Source organism: Zeus faber, assembly GCF_960531495.2.
Source record: "Zeus faber genome assembly, chromosome: 8".
Classification (NCBI taxonomy): Eukaryota; Metazoa; Chordata; class Actinopteri; order Zeiformes; family Zeidae; genus Zeus; species Zeus faber.
In genome coordinates, this window is record NC_137195.1 from 8156498 (window position 1) to 8173731 (window position 17234).

Genomic DNA, 17234 nt, shown 5'->3' on the forward strand with positions numbered 1-17234 from the left:
TCATGACTAATAAAACGGTGGTGGTTTCATAAATAATTCATGGCGGGTGGGGGGCTGCGACAGATGGAACACACAGACACACACACACACACACACACACACACACAGACACACCGGGCGCCGCACCTGATTAGATGTGACACGGAAATTGCCGAGACACGCTGTGATGGCGGCGGCGATAGCCGCCTCTTTTAACGTTCGCTGCTGCATAAGTAGCGCGGCGCCGGCGCAGGCGGCGCTCACGGCAGTGCGCGCGGCGCTCCGGCTGCTTCGGCGCCCCAGCGTCCGCTCCCTCGGAGGGAGGACAGGCTGAAGATGGAAGTCCGTGCGAGGCGCCTTGATCGGTCGACGTGGAACCTGCGCGGAGGCTGACTTTTCTGGGAGACGGTCGTTGATCTTCAAAGGGCGGCGCGTTCCTTTTGAAAACCGTGTCGAGCCATTTCATTTTATTTTTTTCCACGCATCGGCTCGCAGGAACAATGATTCAAAGATGGGCAAGCCTGTCCCTCCCGATTAACTTAAACCAGTAATGGTGAACCTGTGAGCCAGAGTCAATGAGGAGCTACTCGGTAAAGGGTCCCGGGAAGTTTCGCCCGCCACTTCCAGGTCGTTTTTAATTTGCCCCTGGCTCCCTCGGTGGGAATTTGTTATCAGTAATCAATCAAAATGAGAGTATGAGTGATCTCAAATGAACAAGCAGTTTCGAAAAATAAGTGAATGAATCAATAAATAAATCCAATACATATATAAATATAAAGGCGATCATGCATGAAACAGACATAAAACTCCACTGGTTTGAAAGTTTTGATGAAATGGTCAGAAAGTGTCTTGGCCAAATAGTCCCATCTGTTATAATTTTGTATTATCACATTTTTCTTTTGACTCTAAGATGTTTATTTTAGATACTAGCCCACGCCTCTCGCTATGAATTAATCCCCCCCTGCCCCCGCCGCTCTGGAGATGCGGTTTGATGATTTCACGGGACTTCAACTCGTCGTCTGATCTTTTCGCGAGGCCCCAACCCAGTTCTTAAGGAAATCCCGCCCCTACACCACCTCTTCCGACGGCGAGAAGAACCAAATAAAAAGAAGATGTCCGCTGCGGCGGATGAGGGCCTTCAAAGTCCGTTTCAGTCGGAAATCCCGATTCGGGAGAAGCGGCGTCCCCGAAAGAGAGAAGAAAAAAAAAAAGCTCCAGCGAGCCGATGGCAGCTTAACAGCGCCGACATTGTTGTCACTCAACCTCCCCCGAAGCCGTCGGCTTTGAAGGGCGGTCCCCGCCCGCCGCCTCCGGGAAACCAAATCGTGTCCGAGATGAGATTAGGGAGCCCGCTTCGCGGCGCCGGCGTGACGGCCGAGTCTCGCGATGAGGGGCCTCCGGGCGCGGGGAGGACACCTCGCACGGGCACAGCGGGGGGGGCGCCGTGAGTCACGGTCCTGAGAAGGTATTTCTAATTGAAGCGGTGTTCCGTCGGATCGTCCGCGTTTGGCAGATTGCGCCGCGAGTCCCAGGGGCCCCATTCGAAACTGCAACGGTTCCCCCCCAAACCCCTGGGTTTGTCCTCGTCTTCACCTCCCGTTCTCCAAAGTTTGCCTTCACTGCAAATTCATGATTGATTGATTTTTTTTGGGGGGGGGGGGGTGTTTCGGTCACTCGTGCGGGCTGGGGCCGGATTAGTGCATTCTTGCTGGAAAAGCCGGGCCAGCCGCTGACCAGGCAAAGAGCCTAGACAGAAGTACATAGGAGCAAATGGGGGCCTTTCCTTTTTTTTTTTTTTTTTTTTTTTTTTGCGCCTCCCAAAAAAGTCGAGTTTTTCAACGTGTGTTTGCGTCTTACGAATGTCCCTGTTGGTGCGTCGCGTGTGTGCTCCGTGCGCCTCCCCCCCCCCGCGTCACCGCAGACAGGGTGCCAGGGGAGGCATCGTTAGAGCATACCTCACCGCCTTGATATCTGGATTCTCTCCCGCTGCGGTGAGGTGACCCAGATAGAGGCGGGGTAATTTGCACTGCCCCCCCCCAAGTGCGAGCGCGCGCCTCCTCCGGCACCGACACGTGACGGCGTTGCTGATAGCCCGGCTGATGAGTCACTTTCCAGACACGTCGCTCCCTGGAAGCTGTTTACAAGGTGGGGGGGGGGGGGGGGGGGATGGGCTGTGAATGTGACGGCGAAAGCCTTTCTGAAGCGAGTGAGGTGCTGCCGCCGAGCCAAGTCAAACCCCCCCCCCGTCCGCCGATGTGCCGCATGGCGAGTGTTAACACGACCTCTCTGAAGACGTTCGCGGTTTGCCGGGCGGGTAAACAGCGGAACATAAACTCCAACAGTCGTGCGCGGTGCGACGGAGGAAACCCGAGGCAGGTCTCGTTGCGCCCGCCCTGCGGGGACGAGCAAAAGGGCTTTTTTATTCGAAATTCCCAGCCCCGAACTTTCAACTTCCGGTCGACCCCGGCTCCACCCACGGCGCTCCCTGGCTCGCCCCTCGGCTCTTTACTCACAAGGGAGGTCCTCGGTGCTTTTAATAACGGCTGGCGATGACGGTTTGGAGTTGGGGACGGCCGCAGACTAAACGGGCTGGGCGAGCACGGATCTCAGCCGGATGAACAGAATCCCCCGCGGCATCTGCCGCTGCGAAGCCCTCGAGCAAGGGGAGTCGACTATAACTTCTCCCTCGAAGAATCAAACTTTTTTTTGGTGTCGTTTTTTTTTTTTTTTTCCAACGAAGGCCGGTGGGAACATCCCTCCCTCATCCCTCCATTCGCTCCCGGTTTACCTTGTGCTCCGGCTTTGAACTTGGCGACGCGATCTAGCCGTGTCTAGCCGCGCTCTCAGACCGCGGAGGCGGCTTGGTGGTCAGGGATAATAAGTCAGAAAGAGAGGAGACTGTAAATTCCAAGCAGCGGCGGCAAAGCCATTACAGCAAAATGATTTCCCAATTTACTTTTAAGGCAGGCTGCGGGGGGGGGGGGGGGGGCATTTCTGGGAGTGGTTCCAACATAAAACGTATAAAACGAAGATGTTCCAGCCTGCAACCTCCATCCAAAGATACATGGAAGGCGATGCCAGTGGAAATAACCGTTAGAGCGGGAGACCCGTGTCTCCCGTCCCGTGTCCCGGGCCCGGGGGCCGTGGGCCGCTGCCAGCGCTCGACCTGCAGATGACCTGCGGCTGAAGGCTTTTCCGTCAGAGCGGTAGAAGCTGGAGGAAGAAGGATGGAGTGTTTGGGGTGTTCCATGCTGTGGTGGGCTGAAGTGAGCACTACTCCGTCGCTACAAGTCTGCGGCGCGACGTGCGGCGCTCTGCACACCGATCCGCCACCCCGACCCCGACCCCATAAACAATCACAGAAAACCCCGCAAAAACCCCGGTAAAATGACTGCGGCGGTCATCGCGGGGCCGCCATTGGCGTAACCGACGGAAAGTCGAGTTGCCATGGCGCCACACGGCAAACGTCGTTATACGCATGGAAAGGATAACGAAAGGCTTGGGTATGCGTGACGGGGTCCCCGTCGTGCGTGAGTGCGCCGGGCTGTACGAAGACGGAGGCGGTTTGGAACGTGAGGGGCGGTGGTGAGCTTCATCCTGTGCTGTGCTGCCTCGTCTGTGTTGTCACCGTTAATTAGCGCCGGCACCAAAGGGAGCGTCTGCGTGGGCGGCGTGTGTTTCTAAAACACCACAGACGTTCAGAGGCACATCCACCATCAGTTCCACAAAATATAAATAAACAATCCACCTGCCTCTATTTCCCCACTACTCTCCCTCTACTCCACCTCTGCTCTTCTCTACCTCCCTTACTCTACCTCCAACTGCTCTACCTCCATTTACTCTACTTCCCTCTACTCTGCTCTACCTCCCTTACTCTAACTCCAACTACTCTACCTCCATCTACCCTACCTCCATCTACTCTACTACCCTCTACTCTGCCTCTACTCTACCTCCACTCCAGCTCTACTCTACCTCCCTTACTCGACCTCCTTTACTCTACCTCCAACTACTCTACCTCCCTCTACTCTGCCTCTGCTCTACCTCCCTCTACTCTACTCAACCTCTACTCTTCCCTACATCCCTTACTCTACCTCCAACTACTCTACCTCCATCTTCTCTACTTCCCTCTACACTACCTCTACTCTTATCTACCTCCCTTACTTTACCTCCAACTACTCTACCTCCATCTACCCTACCTCCATCTACTCTACTACCCTCTACTCTGCCTCTACTCTACCTCTACTCTACCTCCAACTACTCTTCCTCCCTCTACTCTGCCTCTACTCTACCTCCCTCTACTCTACTCCACCTCTACTCTTCCCTACATCCCTTACTCTACCTCTAACTACTCTACCTCCATCTTCTCTACCTCCCTTACTCTGCCTCTACTCTACCTACCTCTACTCTAGCTCTACTCTACTCTCCCTCCCTCCACTCCACTCCACCTCCCTCTACTCTACTTCTGCTCTACCTCCACTCTTATCGGCCTCCCTCTACTATACCTCTCCTCTCTACCTCCGCTCTACTTTTACTCTTCCCCCTGACTCTACCTCTGCTCTATTCTATCTCTACTCCTCACTACCTCTACTCTACCTCCTTCTACTCTACCTCTACTCTTCCTCTACCTCTACTACTCCTTTTCTCTACCTGCCTCTGCTCTACCCCTACTTCTACTCTACTACATCTCCACTCTACTCTGCTCTACCTGCCTCTACTCATTTTCCTGAATTTCCTTCCAGGGATTCATAAAGTATTATCTTATCTACCTGTACTCTACTCTACAGTACCTCTACTACACCTCTACTCTACAGCACCTCTACTACACCTCTACTCTACAGTACTTCTACTACACCTCTGCTCCAAATTTCTCTGCTCTACATCCCCAACTCTATGTCCCTCTACCTTTCCCTAAACTACCTCTCCCTAAACTACCTCCACCCAACTTTACCTCTACTCTACCCTACTCTTCCGTCCATTATTTGAGGTCTGGCAGTTTTTCTACTCAAAGGTGTCAAAATGTGACGTCCATTAAAGAGACTACGTGGGCGCGTGGGCGCGCGATGCACTGAGAACGTGTTAAGTGTGTTTGTACTCACACAAGTGTGGTGTTTGAGTCCTCGCAGCAGCCATGTGGCAAACCACACACGCTTCCTGTGAGACGAGAGAGAGAGAGAGAGAGAGTGTGTGTGTGCATCTATTTATGAGAGCGAGAGTGTGCGTGACGCAGTTCCTGACGCTGTGTCTTTGCGGTACACAGTGTCTTCGTGTGTGTGCGCGCGCGTGCGTGTGTATGTGTGTGCGTGTGTGCGTGTGTGCGTGCGCGCGTACGCGTTGATGTGCATGTTTCGGGGTCTTGACGATCATCCAAAGGAAAACCGGCTCCAGGAACAGGAAGCGTGTTTCCTTGGAAGAAATGAATGCCATTTCTTTTGTCGGCGTCATCCATTCCTGATCACAGCGTCGGGTGCGGGATCCGGTGCTGATGCTGTGGGCGAAGTGTTTCATGGCATATTAAAAATGTAGTTTCCTGACCAAGATGTATGGTGCCAAACGTAATGTAAAGATGCAGCCAAGCGTTCTGATAGGTCAGAAATGACAGGAAGTCATTTATCAACAATTGAATTAATTACGGCGCCTACTCTCGCATTAACCCCGGAGCTAGTCGCTCTGTTTGAGGCGAGGCAGACGCACACACGGCATAAATATGCACGTGGAAGATAGAATACTGCCATAATATCTAATAGACGCTTGTTTACTTGCTCATATTTTCTGCTACAGTTAATGCTTACCGATATCTCATCCCAACTTCAGATGTATCATGCGCTTAACACTACTACACACACACTACAAATGAGGTGCGTGTGTGCGTGTGTGCATGTGTACTCATATACCGCATCAGCAAAACTGCATTCATCAGTACAATGAATGAACAGGGTGCCCCGATTAATTATGCGCCCAATAGACACCAGACTAAACATATCCCTCTATAAATAACATATTTAACATTTAATCACTGTGTGATTCAGCGCTATGTAAATTCCGCCGTATTTGCCGTAGCTTGCACTATCCAGTATATCACAAGTGTTTATTCCTGAGAAAGGTCTACAGGAAAGAAAACAAAAAAAAAAAAAAAAGTCATTTGTTCACAGAACTCATTGCAATTTTCAAATCTTTCCATTCGGCTCTGGCTGAGTTTTTTTTTTTTTTTTTCTATGTGAATGCCGACCCGTTGTATTTCAAACCTTTCAGTACAACTTCATACTGGTGAAATACATTGGACTTTGTTTAAACTGTTTTACTCTCTTATACATGTATTTTATTTGCTCTGGGAAGCACTTTCTAGACGGCGTGTAAATAACGTTTATTATTCATGTTGCTGTTTTCTCACGTGTCTTCCTGCAGGGCTTGCAGGTGAAGGCCGACTACGTCCCCTTGCTCCAGTCTCTGGCCACGTACGGGTGGAGACTCACCTGTGTGCTGCCCACGCCCGTCATCAAGACCAACAGGTAGAAAACTTCGCTTTGCCTTTTATTGTATAATTATAAGTTTATTATAAGTATACCATCATACGAATATTACTTTTTTATTGAGATCAAGCTCATATTTCGATTTTTTTCATGATATATATGCATATATGCACGTATATATTATGTTATTTAAGATATATACTTTATATATGGTATCTATACACCTTAGATGGTGTAATGATGTTGGGGAATAAAACTACATCTCTATCAAATGGAAGGTGCTCTCATATCCTTGGATCTTGACATACGGTTCTATTTCCTTCCACGTGTCTATTCCGGTGTTTACTGCTCATTAACAAGTCGATCTCAGGTGTTTGCGTTCCAGCTTTTCCGGCGCCACAGTCACTTGCCTCAATTCAATCAAAAGTCATCAGGGCCGAAACCTTCGCTCTCACATTCCGTTCATTGCAATTCCATTCAGAGTCATTTCGACTTGATTTGTCTCGAGATGGGAAATCGCAACAAGGCAGGAGGTCCTTCGTCCCCGGCGCTTCCGAGAGCAGAGGAAATACGCGGGAAATAGGGATGTGCGCGTTGACGTAATGGATGGCTTTGCTGTTATAAAATGTCGGACTCCATCAATTACCAGTGTTCATCACACAACCTTGCCCAATCGCTTTTATACGGAGAGACGCACCGCTCTGCTGCACCTTATCGCCGCGCGCAAAGGCCGTGCAATGGGAGGAACGTCTGGAATCTCCTTTGCTCACGTTATAGTCCGGGTATTTAAAAAAAATAATAAGTTTGAATAACGCTAAGACATCAGCTCAACGTTAAACATCACAACAAGTTTTGCCGCAGTACATCCAGCACGTTGGCTCCAGCGGGGGTTGCCGGTAGGAAGCGGCAACCTCCTTTTTCTAGTCTCCCCCGTTGCCGCGGATGTTGTTTGCCCCGCTGGGCTGCATTGGAGCACAGTGAGAAGCTGCAGCAGAGTGGTAAGTTCCTCGACAGCAGAGCGCTCAGCGACCGCTATAGGTGATGCAAAACCAACATTTAACAGACAGACAGCGAACCCCCTGATTTAACAGAAAGCAGGCGAGTTTACGGTGCCGCATCACTGCGGCTTTGCTCCGACTCGGTCGAGGCTCAAGTTGTTCCGTGAATCCCCTCTCATATGCAGTCGACCGTGGCGCGGGGTCGGTGTGAGTCTTCTACTCGGGAAATCGACACGGGACACGAGAGACTTTGCGGTGGGAAAAACCCCCGACCTAAATCCGAGTCTCCCAGCCGCGGCGACAGGTGTCGGGCGGAAATTCCCCTCCGAGGAACGTTTAACGGCTGCGCAGCCGAGCCCCGGAACGACTCATAATTCATGAACCGCTATTATTATCGGCGAACATCCGCTTACAGTCAATTACTGCCGGCGTGCTTTGCCGCGCGGTTCAGCGTAGGCTGGGCGGCGTAGAGAACGATGTGCTTTACTCCGTTTAGCACCTGCAGAACGGACTGTCTGCCTGGCGACACTCCGGCAGTATTTATATAGGCGACAACTGAAAAAAAGGGAAAAAGGGGGACTAAGTAGTCCGAATATAAGTAAGTTACAACTACTTATAGCAGTATAATGGACCCGTTTTAATAAATATCGACATACACAATATCCAAAATGCAATATTAAGTATTTTATTTATATGTATTTCTCGTAAAGCTGATTTATTTATATATTTTTTTTCATTTTTGCAATTTAAATATGTATTTATTTATTTATTTATTTAAATATGTATGTGTGTATTTATTTATTTATCAAATGACTATATCAGTATTTTGCTTGTTAGAAACACGCTGTCACCCGTAAATGCACACGGGCCTCGACAGTGACTCCCGCTGAAGGAGGTTCCTCCTCCGTGAGACGGCGTTGTGCCGCGAAGCCGTCTGGCCGCGGAAGCGGCCGCGCGCGACCGGGAGGGTTTTGTTTATGCCCCCGACTCCGCTGTTCGCGCTTGCGACCGTTTCCGAGCCAAGCTGATTAATTACCTCTCTCCTTTTTCATTCTACCGCCCCCCCCCCCCCCCCCCCCCACACACACACACACACACAACTAACTTCCTTCTCTCCCTCCCATTCGCTCTTTCCTTTCAGAATGCCACAACACAACAGTGCAACACTAATTAATCAGCGTCGGCCTAGATACAAGACAAAGCTCATTTCTCTCCCTCGTTTCCCTCAAAAAAACATTTACGGCGCCAAAATAATGGCTGATGATCTATTTCAGATTAGCTCTAGTTATTACACTTGTTTTTGGTGCCGTTGCCGACTGCATTTTTAAAAGGGGGGGGGGCTGCATGTTTTTATTTTGTCTCGGGGGGCTCGGCAGCAAGCTCTTTGTCTGGTTAGGTCGCCTGTGTGCGTGTGTCAGCGATTCCCAGACGCCGCTGGTGTGAATGCGATCTGGGACGACGGAACTAATTCGCGGAGTCCTCTTACAGGGCGAGCCTTGTTGGACGGGCTCTGTTCCATTCCTGTGGATTCATGTTGTATTAGCGTAGTTATATTCCAGCTTTGGGTTCCCCCAGCGTCTCTTTGTAAACCGCGGAACACTGGAAATACGTTGAGCGGGAGAAGCCATTTTTACAAACTACACACTGGACATTCACCCACATTCTTACGGGCGGGGTAACGGGGCCGCGCCCCTGTCGAGTGGAGATTTTCGCCCGTCTTACTGCTCAGCGCGGACGTTTCACATTTACACGAACCTCGGTGATTTTTTTTCCTGATGACAACTTGGGTTTTTTACATTTTTGAAACGTCCCGGTCCCCCCCGCAACGACAGCTACTTACGTTTGCCCAATTTTCTGTCCGTCGGATTCCAACGAAAGCGGCAGCGCTTTAGCAACCAGGCTTTTCGAATGTAGTCAACCGACCAGGAGGTAATGCCGAGGCAGCTCTCTCACCATGTTGTGCAAATTTAAAAAAATAAATTAATAAATCCCGAAAACAGAGACGAAATGTCGTGAACTATCGTCAGGAAACTGGTCGAGCGTGACGTGAAACTCAACTCAACTCAATTTGACCTCACTACGGCACTTTAAAAGCTGTGCAGTCATCTGTGGTCTAAACGCATATGAAAAATGTCCGGCGATCTTAATTTCCCACGAAAACATTGTTTTTTGGTTTTTTTTTCCCGGGGGAAAGCGTGGAAATCAGATTTGACTGCGGCGGCAGGGTTTTTTTTTTTTCCCCTCTTTGCAGATGGAGCCACCAACAGGTGCTGTACCTTCCCATGCTCCCAAAATACACACGGGCTATTGCTCTCCCGTGAGGCTTCAGAGGTACCACGGCGACGCTCACACCCGGTTCGGCAAAGGCCCGTCATTTTCCGAAGCGCCCTTCCTGCCCTTACGGTTCTGCCGCTTTTTCCGGGAACTCCGGTTTCGTCGGCCCCGCCTCCCCCCCTTGATCGGCCCCGGAGCCGTCCGGCGCTCCGACAGCTCAGAAAATAGCAGGGGGGGTGGGGATGAATGGTGGGCGGGAGGCGGTAATGGGAGAGAGAGGGCGTGGCAGGCGGGAAGGCGGCTTAGAGGGAGAGAAAGCCTTTTAGCGGAGGAGCCTCCAAGTCCATTTCATGATGACAGAGCGAGGATTTGCAGCAATTTTAGTGTTGTGCCGCAATCATCAACCTGGCATCATCCTTCATCTGGCGCAGCGAGCTTAACCCGAGTCCCCGCTCGGCCCCGCGTGCGAGTTTGCACCGGCGATTACGCGTGCGTGCGCGTGTCTGCCTCTGTTATCGAACCAGTGTCTTCCAATTGCACGGAAGAGCACATCCTTTTCAAACCATGCAGGGGCGAGAGAGAGGGAGAGCGAGAGAGAGGGAGAGCGAGAGAGAGGGAGAGAGAAAGAGAGGGAGAAGGGGAATAAATGAGAGATGAGTATTAAAACCGTCAATAATCGGGCCGACACAGGAGATAGATGAGTGGTAGAGCTGAGAGGACTTGTTAGCGAGAGAGAGAGAGAGAGAGAGAGAGAGAGAGAGAGAGAGAGAGAGCACGTGTCTGGGCAAAAGGTTCCTGCATGACGAAGATGAGAGGGAGAGAGAGAGAGAGAGAGAGAGAGAGCGTTTGAGACAGGAAGCCCACTCAGAACTGAATCTGTGTTTCCTGCCCCGATGAATCTGTCAACTCAAGTACATGTGCGGATTATCCCTCTCAGAACACAGGAGTGTGGCCGCGCCATCAATCGGGGATTATTCCTTAAGGAGGCTCGGGGCGAGCGGGCGGGCATTTCATGTTCTGAGAAACCCGGTGACTTCTGTCGTCGGCGCTTTGAAGGTTCAGAGTCGCCCCCGTGGCCCTCGACCCCCGCCGAGTGTGAAGCGATGACGGCAAGCCGTGGCAGGAAGACGGGTGGAGTGTGGCTGGAGTCCGGCTGGGGGGCCTTGACCGGCAATGATTTCAAGATCCCCATGGTCACAGAGATCAGAGGAGGAGATGATTGTGTTTCCTCCATTACCACACAATCATCAGTGGCGGGTGCGGACCACTCCGGGTGTGACACCATCAGAGGGGGTGACACCATCAGAGGGGGTGACACCATCAGAGGGGGTGACACCATCAGAGGGGGTGACAACCCGGCCGGAGAAACGTGCGTCCAGCCCGTCCAATCAAAAAGGGACGCAACCATGAGTTACCGGACCGGGTGACACTGACCCTAGTGACGCCACTGGTGTCCGTACTGCAGGAGTACGTGCTGCTATACTATACTACTTCTACTATACTACTTCTACTACTATACTACTACACTATACTTTACTACTACTATACTGTACTACTACCATACTACTAGTATACTGTACTATACTACTACTATACTACCACTATACTATACTATAATACTACAAAATTATACTACTACTATACTATTTCTACTACAAAATTATACTACTACTATACTATTTCTACTACTATATTATACTACTACTATACTATACTACTATACTATAGTATGCTATACTATACTACTATACTATACTACTTACTACTACTGTACTATACTATACTATACCTACTACTACACTATACTACTACTATACTATTCAATACTATATAACTACCAAACAATACTACTACAATACTATACTACTATGGTACTGTACTACTATACTATACTACTACTATACTTATACTATACTACTACTATACTATACTACTACTAAACTATGCTATACTAAACTACTACTATATTATACTACTACTATACTAAGATAAGATAAGATACTACCATACTATACTATACTACTACTATAGTATACTACTACTATAGTATACTACTTCTATACTATACTACAAACATACTATACTACTACTGTACTATACTATACTATTACTACTACACTATACTACTATACTATACTATAGTGCTACTATACTATACTACTACCATACTATACTACTACTACTACTATGCTGTCGTATAGAAGGCCTGGTTAGTCTGTCTTTGTCTGGGAAGCTCCAGTTCATCCTGCTGGCAGTAGAGGTTCATTTAAAAGGGAGTTCAATTAATTGTGAAAATTCATTTCCTACAACACAATCCTTCATTCAGCTAAAGCACCAAGGTCGTTTGCTTCATTCTCTCGCTCTCACCCTTCTATATCCTTCTTTCCTATCCACTCGAAAAGTCTGATCGCAAGGTAGGATTTCATTTCTCATTTACAGTTGTTCGCATGACAATGTTCTGGCGGTTTTGTTTCATCCCTTCCTTTAAACGTGACACCTTTTTTTCTTTTTCTCTCCCACCATTTTTCCCCGTGCCCCCCCCCCCCCCTGTCCGTTTCCTCGTATTTAAGTGATGGAAGTCTGTCCACCAAACAGATTGTTTTCCTGCAGAGACCCGTCCTGACCCGAAAGAGGAGGGAGTCCAAGGTAGGTGACCTGACATTCCTCCCCGTGTTGCTCTTGGCCAATGAGGGCTCTCCTCTGAGCTGCTCCGTTTCCTGCTTCACCGTCTGTCCAGGGGCTGCGCTGCCCCTTCCCACCCCCAGTCCTACAGTTGTTTTTGTTGCCGCTGGATAAATACACGCGGCGCAAGGGCAAGTGGACAATGGAGCCCCTCTGGTCGAGATATTAGGGAATCCCAGGCGACCCGGCCAAATGTGCCGCGTTTTGGAAAGCGCGGCGTCTAACGCTTCCTCCGCAACCCCGTACGGCGGCGTTAATCTCCGAATCCAGTCTTTGTCCGATGTAGAAATTGAACTGAATTTAAACTGGCAACGGCCCACCTAATAGCCCCGCGGCTTTACGGACAAACGGGGGGGAATTGCTATTGTGTTGGAGGAACGTTTCGGGATACTCTCTGTCCCCCTCGGAGTATAATCCAGGTAAGATAGGATATATTGGCCGAATTCGTTTTTCTTGGTCGGCACCGAAGGCGTCTCACGCTTCCCTTAAAATGACCTCAATTTCCTCCTCTGCAGCACCGAAAGCCATTACAACTAGCGTGTTATCCAAGAGTAATATTAGATCCATTATGATCCATTCTTAATTAAGTCTGCACGCAAAGCCAAACGCCCGGCAGCAAACTGACCGAATGGCGGCACATTCCGCAAACACGTCGCTGTAAACTCTGCGTTTTCCCTTTTTTTCCAGAAACTGATCTTCAAATCCCGGAGCAAGTCCAACAAGAACGGCTTCAAGGATGCGTCCAAGAGCGGGAAGAAGAAAAACAAAACGACGGCGGCGGAGAAGGATCCGGAGCATCCCAGGGTTCCCGAAGACGGGGAAAAGGCGGTGAGAGAGCAAGACAGGAGCTCGGATGAGAGGGAGAAGCCGCCGGTGGAGGGGCGGGGCGGCAACGACGGCGAGGGAGCGGATGAGGGAGAGGGAGACCGGCGGGGGGAGAGAAAGACAGGCGACGGGGGCGAAGCCGCCGTGGAGGCCGGCGGAGAGGAAGGTGGAGGCGCCGGGCCGCGGCACAAAGGAGGCGCAGGAAACGGCGAAGCAGAGGAGGAAGAGAAAGGTGAAGAGGGAGAGACCGCGCAGGAAGCGGAGAAGGAGAACGGGGAGGCTTCGGCACGCGGAGAGGCTGGGGCCACGGTCGCGGTGGGGGAGGGCGATCCCGGAGAGGAGGAGAGGGAGGGGGCGGCGGAGGCGGAGCGGGAGGCGGCGCCGGTGGAAAACGGAGTGGAGTCGGCGGAAGAGAACGAGGGGTCAGGGGGTCAAGGGGACGCGGGCGGCGGGGCGGTCGCGGCCAAGGAAGCGCCGGCCGAGGCGCCGGTCCCGCCGACCGATCGGAGCCCTGGAGAAGCTCAGGAATAGTCCCGCGAAAGCAGCCAGCGGGGGAGAGAAAAAAAAAAAAAAAAAAAAAGATTGTCCCCACCCTACCTCTTAAGAAACACCCTCATCTCGAGAACCGGTTCGACCCCCCCGGCGCCCGGTTTCGCGGCTCGTTTCCCCGCCCGCTGCGACATTGTCCGCCCGCGCCATCGTTGTTCTTCGTCGTTCTCGAAGGGGGAAAAAAAAAAGAACTCGTAGCGCCCCTGCGATCTGCCGCGGGGGCATAGCCATGGAAGAATGTCTTAGCCACCGCAGACTGCTACTGTAAAAACCACACATCGTGAATGTACCCGAAGCGGGAAGTTTGGGGACAGTTGGATTCACTGGAAAAGGGCCGAGCGGGCCCGGGAGCACCGGGTGCCCTGGGGACCGGGAGGCACAGCGGGAAGTCGATCCCCGGCGGGCGGGACCTTTGAAAGACGGTATCGCCGCTCCCCTTCTTGTTTACCGCCGCCCGTGCGCCGCGGCCGGGTCGTTGTTTTTGGAGACGTTTCGCGGCAGGAAAACGACTCCGGTAGAGTTGACTGGCGCTTCTTGCGACAGGCAATCCGAGGTTTTTTTGGGGGGGCGGGGAGAAGAGCGCTGGCGTCGCCGCGCTGTGGCCAGGAAGCGCTTTCGACCGGAGCTCGGCGCTCGGCTCACCCTCCCCCCGTGCTAAGAATGTTCCACGGCCAAACCCAGTCAGGTGATGTTTTTTTTTTTTTTTTGTTTGTTTGTTTTTTGGGCCGAAGGAAGGAACCCTGTTCTTAAATGTGCCGATGTAGGTGTAGAATTTATATTTTAGCGTGCAGGGGCTTTGGCCCGGCGGTTGCATTTTTAATTACATTCCGATCAATGGTCATAAACAAAAGCACTCGTCGATATGGAGGCAATGTTAAGCTGTCTCAGGCGGGGAACAAGGCCATTTATTCACAGAGACCAAAAATAGAGGCCGAGCGAGAAAGACGGTGAGGGTGCGAACAAAGGAGCGAGAAGGAAAGGAGCGAGAACGTGAGCGAGAGAGAGAGAGAGAGGGAGGGGGCGAGCGAAAGAGAGAGAGAGAGAGAGGGAGGGAGAGACCACAGCACACCAGGCAGCCGTATGAAAGAAAACCAACAGGCCCATTTATAATAACGTCCATTTTATACCGTCCCCGTCAACATTTCTTTTATAATTTTACCTCCAGACCCCTTTAAGCACCTCTTAGCGCGCACACAATTTCCGACGATAATCAAGTCATAATGCGGCGTTTCGGCGAATTGTGTTTCCATTGTCAAGGAAGGGTCCATGTTGACGCCACCGCGTCCTTATTAGCTCGCTAATGGATGTTGTCAATGGGGAATCAGTCAAAATCATACATTTATAATAGGGGTCGGGCACGGGGGGGTCAGGGGTGCTATTGACAGAGAAACACTTCAGCACATCAAACAACCACGTCTAGTGATGTCACCGGGACAGATTTTAGCCGCGCTGGAAAAGAAAAAAAAAAAAAAAAAGGTTTTATTCCAAAATGATGATGATGATGATGATGATGATGATGATGTCCAGTACCCTGAATTCTCTGTTTGATTTCTCATCAATTCATCAAAAAAAAACAAAAAAAACATGTTTGTAAAGAATCCTTTTGTCATTGTTTGGTGCTTGAGCTGCGATCTGTACGCACCAGGGTTTACATTGTTCCCCATCTTTTATTTTTCCTTTTTTCCACTTTGTAAGAAATAGATGGTAGATGTGTCATTATGAAACGAAACATTTCGCGTAGAACTGGGATAAATGCATCTGATTTGAGGATTATTGTGACAAGTTACTACCAGGGAAACGGCAATGTTCATGTTATACTGTGATGAGCCAAAATAAAATACCATTTTCTGCCATCCTTCATTAGAAATATACATATATCATGTTATATATATATATATATATATATATATATATATATATATATATATATATATATATATATATATTTATTTATATATAATATATAAAAAATATATATAAACATATATATGTATATATATTTTTTATATTATATATATAAAAATATATATTATATGCATATATAAAAATATATATATATTTATATTTAAATATATATATATTCATATTATACATGTATATGTATATACACATATATATATATATATATATATATATATATATATATATACACACATATATGTATATATCACAGGCCTATAAGTGAGTTATGTGTTATTTGTTTGTCATAGTCGGATGGGAAAGTGAAGCTACAGTCAGTATTGATATGTTGAAGGTATTTTAGTTGAAGGTGATATTGGATTTGAAGATCTCTCCGTCCGTCTCTACGAAGGCTCGATGTTTTCCATATTCTAAATATGTAACTTTTTTTTTTTTTTTTTAATCATTCTATTGTGAAACGTCCTGTTATGCTGTTCTGCTGACGCTTGTCAGGGGGATGTCTCTGGCCGGCGCCGGGAGCCTCCTCCCCAGGGGCTGTTAACGCTTTTAACTGGGGGGGGGTCACCATGTGTGACCCCCTCCACCATGTGCTCCCTGTCCTCCTGCCCTCCAATATGACGGAGCCCAAAAACCTGTGGGCATCAGGGCACCTCTAACGGCAGCCGGGGTCAGGGGGTCGCGTTTGGATCGGAATGGGATTCCAACAGCTGTGAAGCGGGGTTTTGTGCGGGCACGCAATGTATTTAACCACTGATATCAGCTCAGATCGCCGTATTCTCTGTGGTATTTTTTCTCGTATGTGTTATTTGTGTTGTTTTGTTTTTTTTGTTTTTTTTTATCTGCTGCATTGCTGCGCTTTGGGGTATATGAGCTGTAATTATTGTCTTTGACAAATATTTTATTTTGCCTCTCCTTTCACAGCTGGGTAGTAAGCGTGTGAGTCACTTTCATATTGTTTTTCCGAGACGGTAACAAATATGAATAATGGAAGGCAATATCAAAACGCCCCCTTCGACAGCTGAAGTAATCATCATTGATATTCTCTCCCCCCGTGAATCTTGGTCAAGTTCTTTTCTGAGATTTAATCAAGTTCCTCTTTTCTATTTTTTTTTGTGCTCCCCCTCCACAGTCAAGATAACCATCCTCTTTCTATTTTTATGAATATGAATATATTTCTATCAGTATTCGGTCTTTCATGTCGGCACGTTCAGTCAAAAGCTCATAACTGAGATTTAATATCTGTGACGGTGACATGTTGACCCGTCTGACATTTTAGAAACGCGGGGCCACAGTTTGGAAGACGAGCCGACCGCTCGGGTCTCGTTCAATTCTCGCTCGTGTTTTTGTTCTCCAACGACAATTTCGAGTTTTTAATCTCCTCCGGCGCGTAGAGTTAAGGTTATTTCCCTCCATAAACTCTGAAGAGTTGTCGGTCAAATCCCAGCCGGGTCGACCGTCTGCTAGAGTAAAGGCTCAAATGCGGGCCATTTATTTTTTTGCCGTGAATAAACAAAAACGCGCACACAAACAATGAAAAACG

At 49.3% G+C, this 17234-nt stretch overlaps 1 protein-coding gene across 1 annotated transcript in view; it reads left to right on the forward strand.

Moving 5' to 3' along the window:
- The window catches only part of rftn1b (raftlin, lipid raft linker 1b), a gene marked incomplete at its 3' end in the record, with an annotated part of 95479 nt that extends 81723 nt beyond the window's left edge, over window positions 1-13756 (forward strand). Inside the window, exons 8-10 of the mRNA XM_080005806.1 lie at window positions 6382-6485; window positions 12289-12364; window positions 13088-13756. Coding sequence (XP_079861932.1) covers window positions 6382-6485; window positions 12289-12364; window positions 13088-13756 — 849 coding nt within the window. The remainder of the gene's footprint in view (window positions 1-6381; window positions 6486-12288; window positions 12365-13087) is intronic.
- Window positions 13757-17234: the final 3478 nt, after the last annotated feature.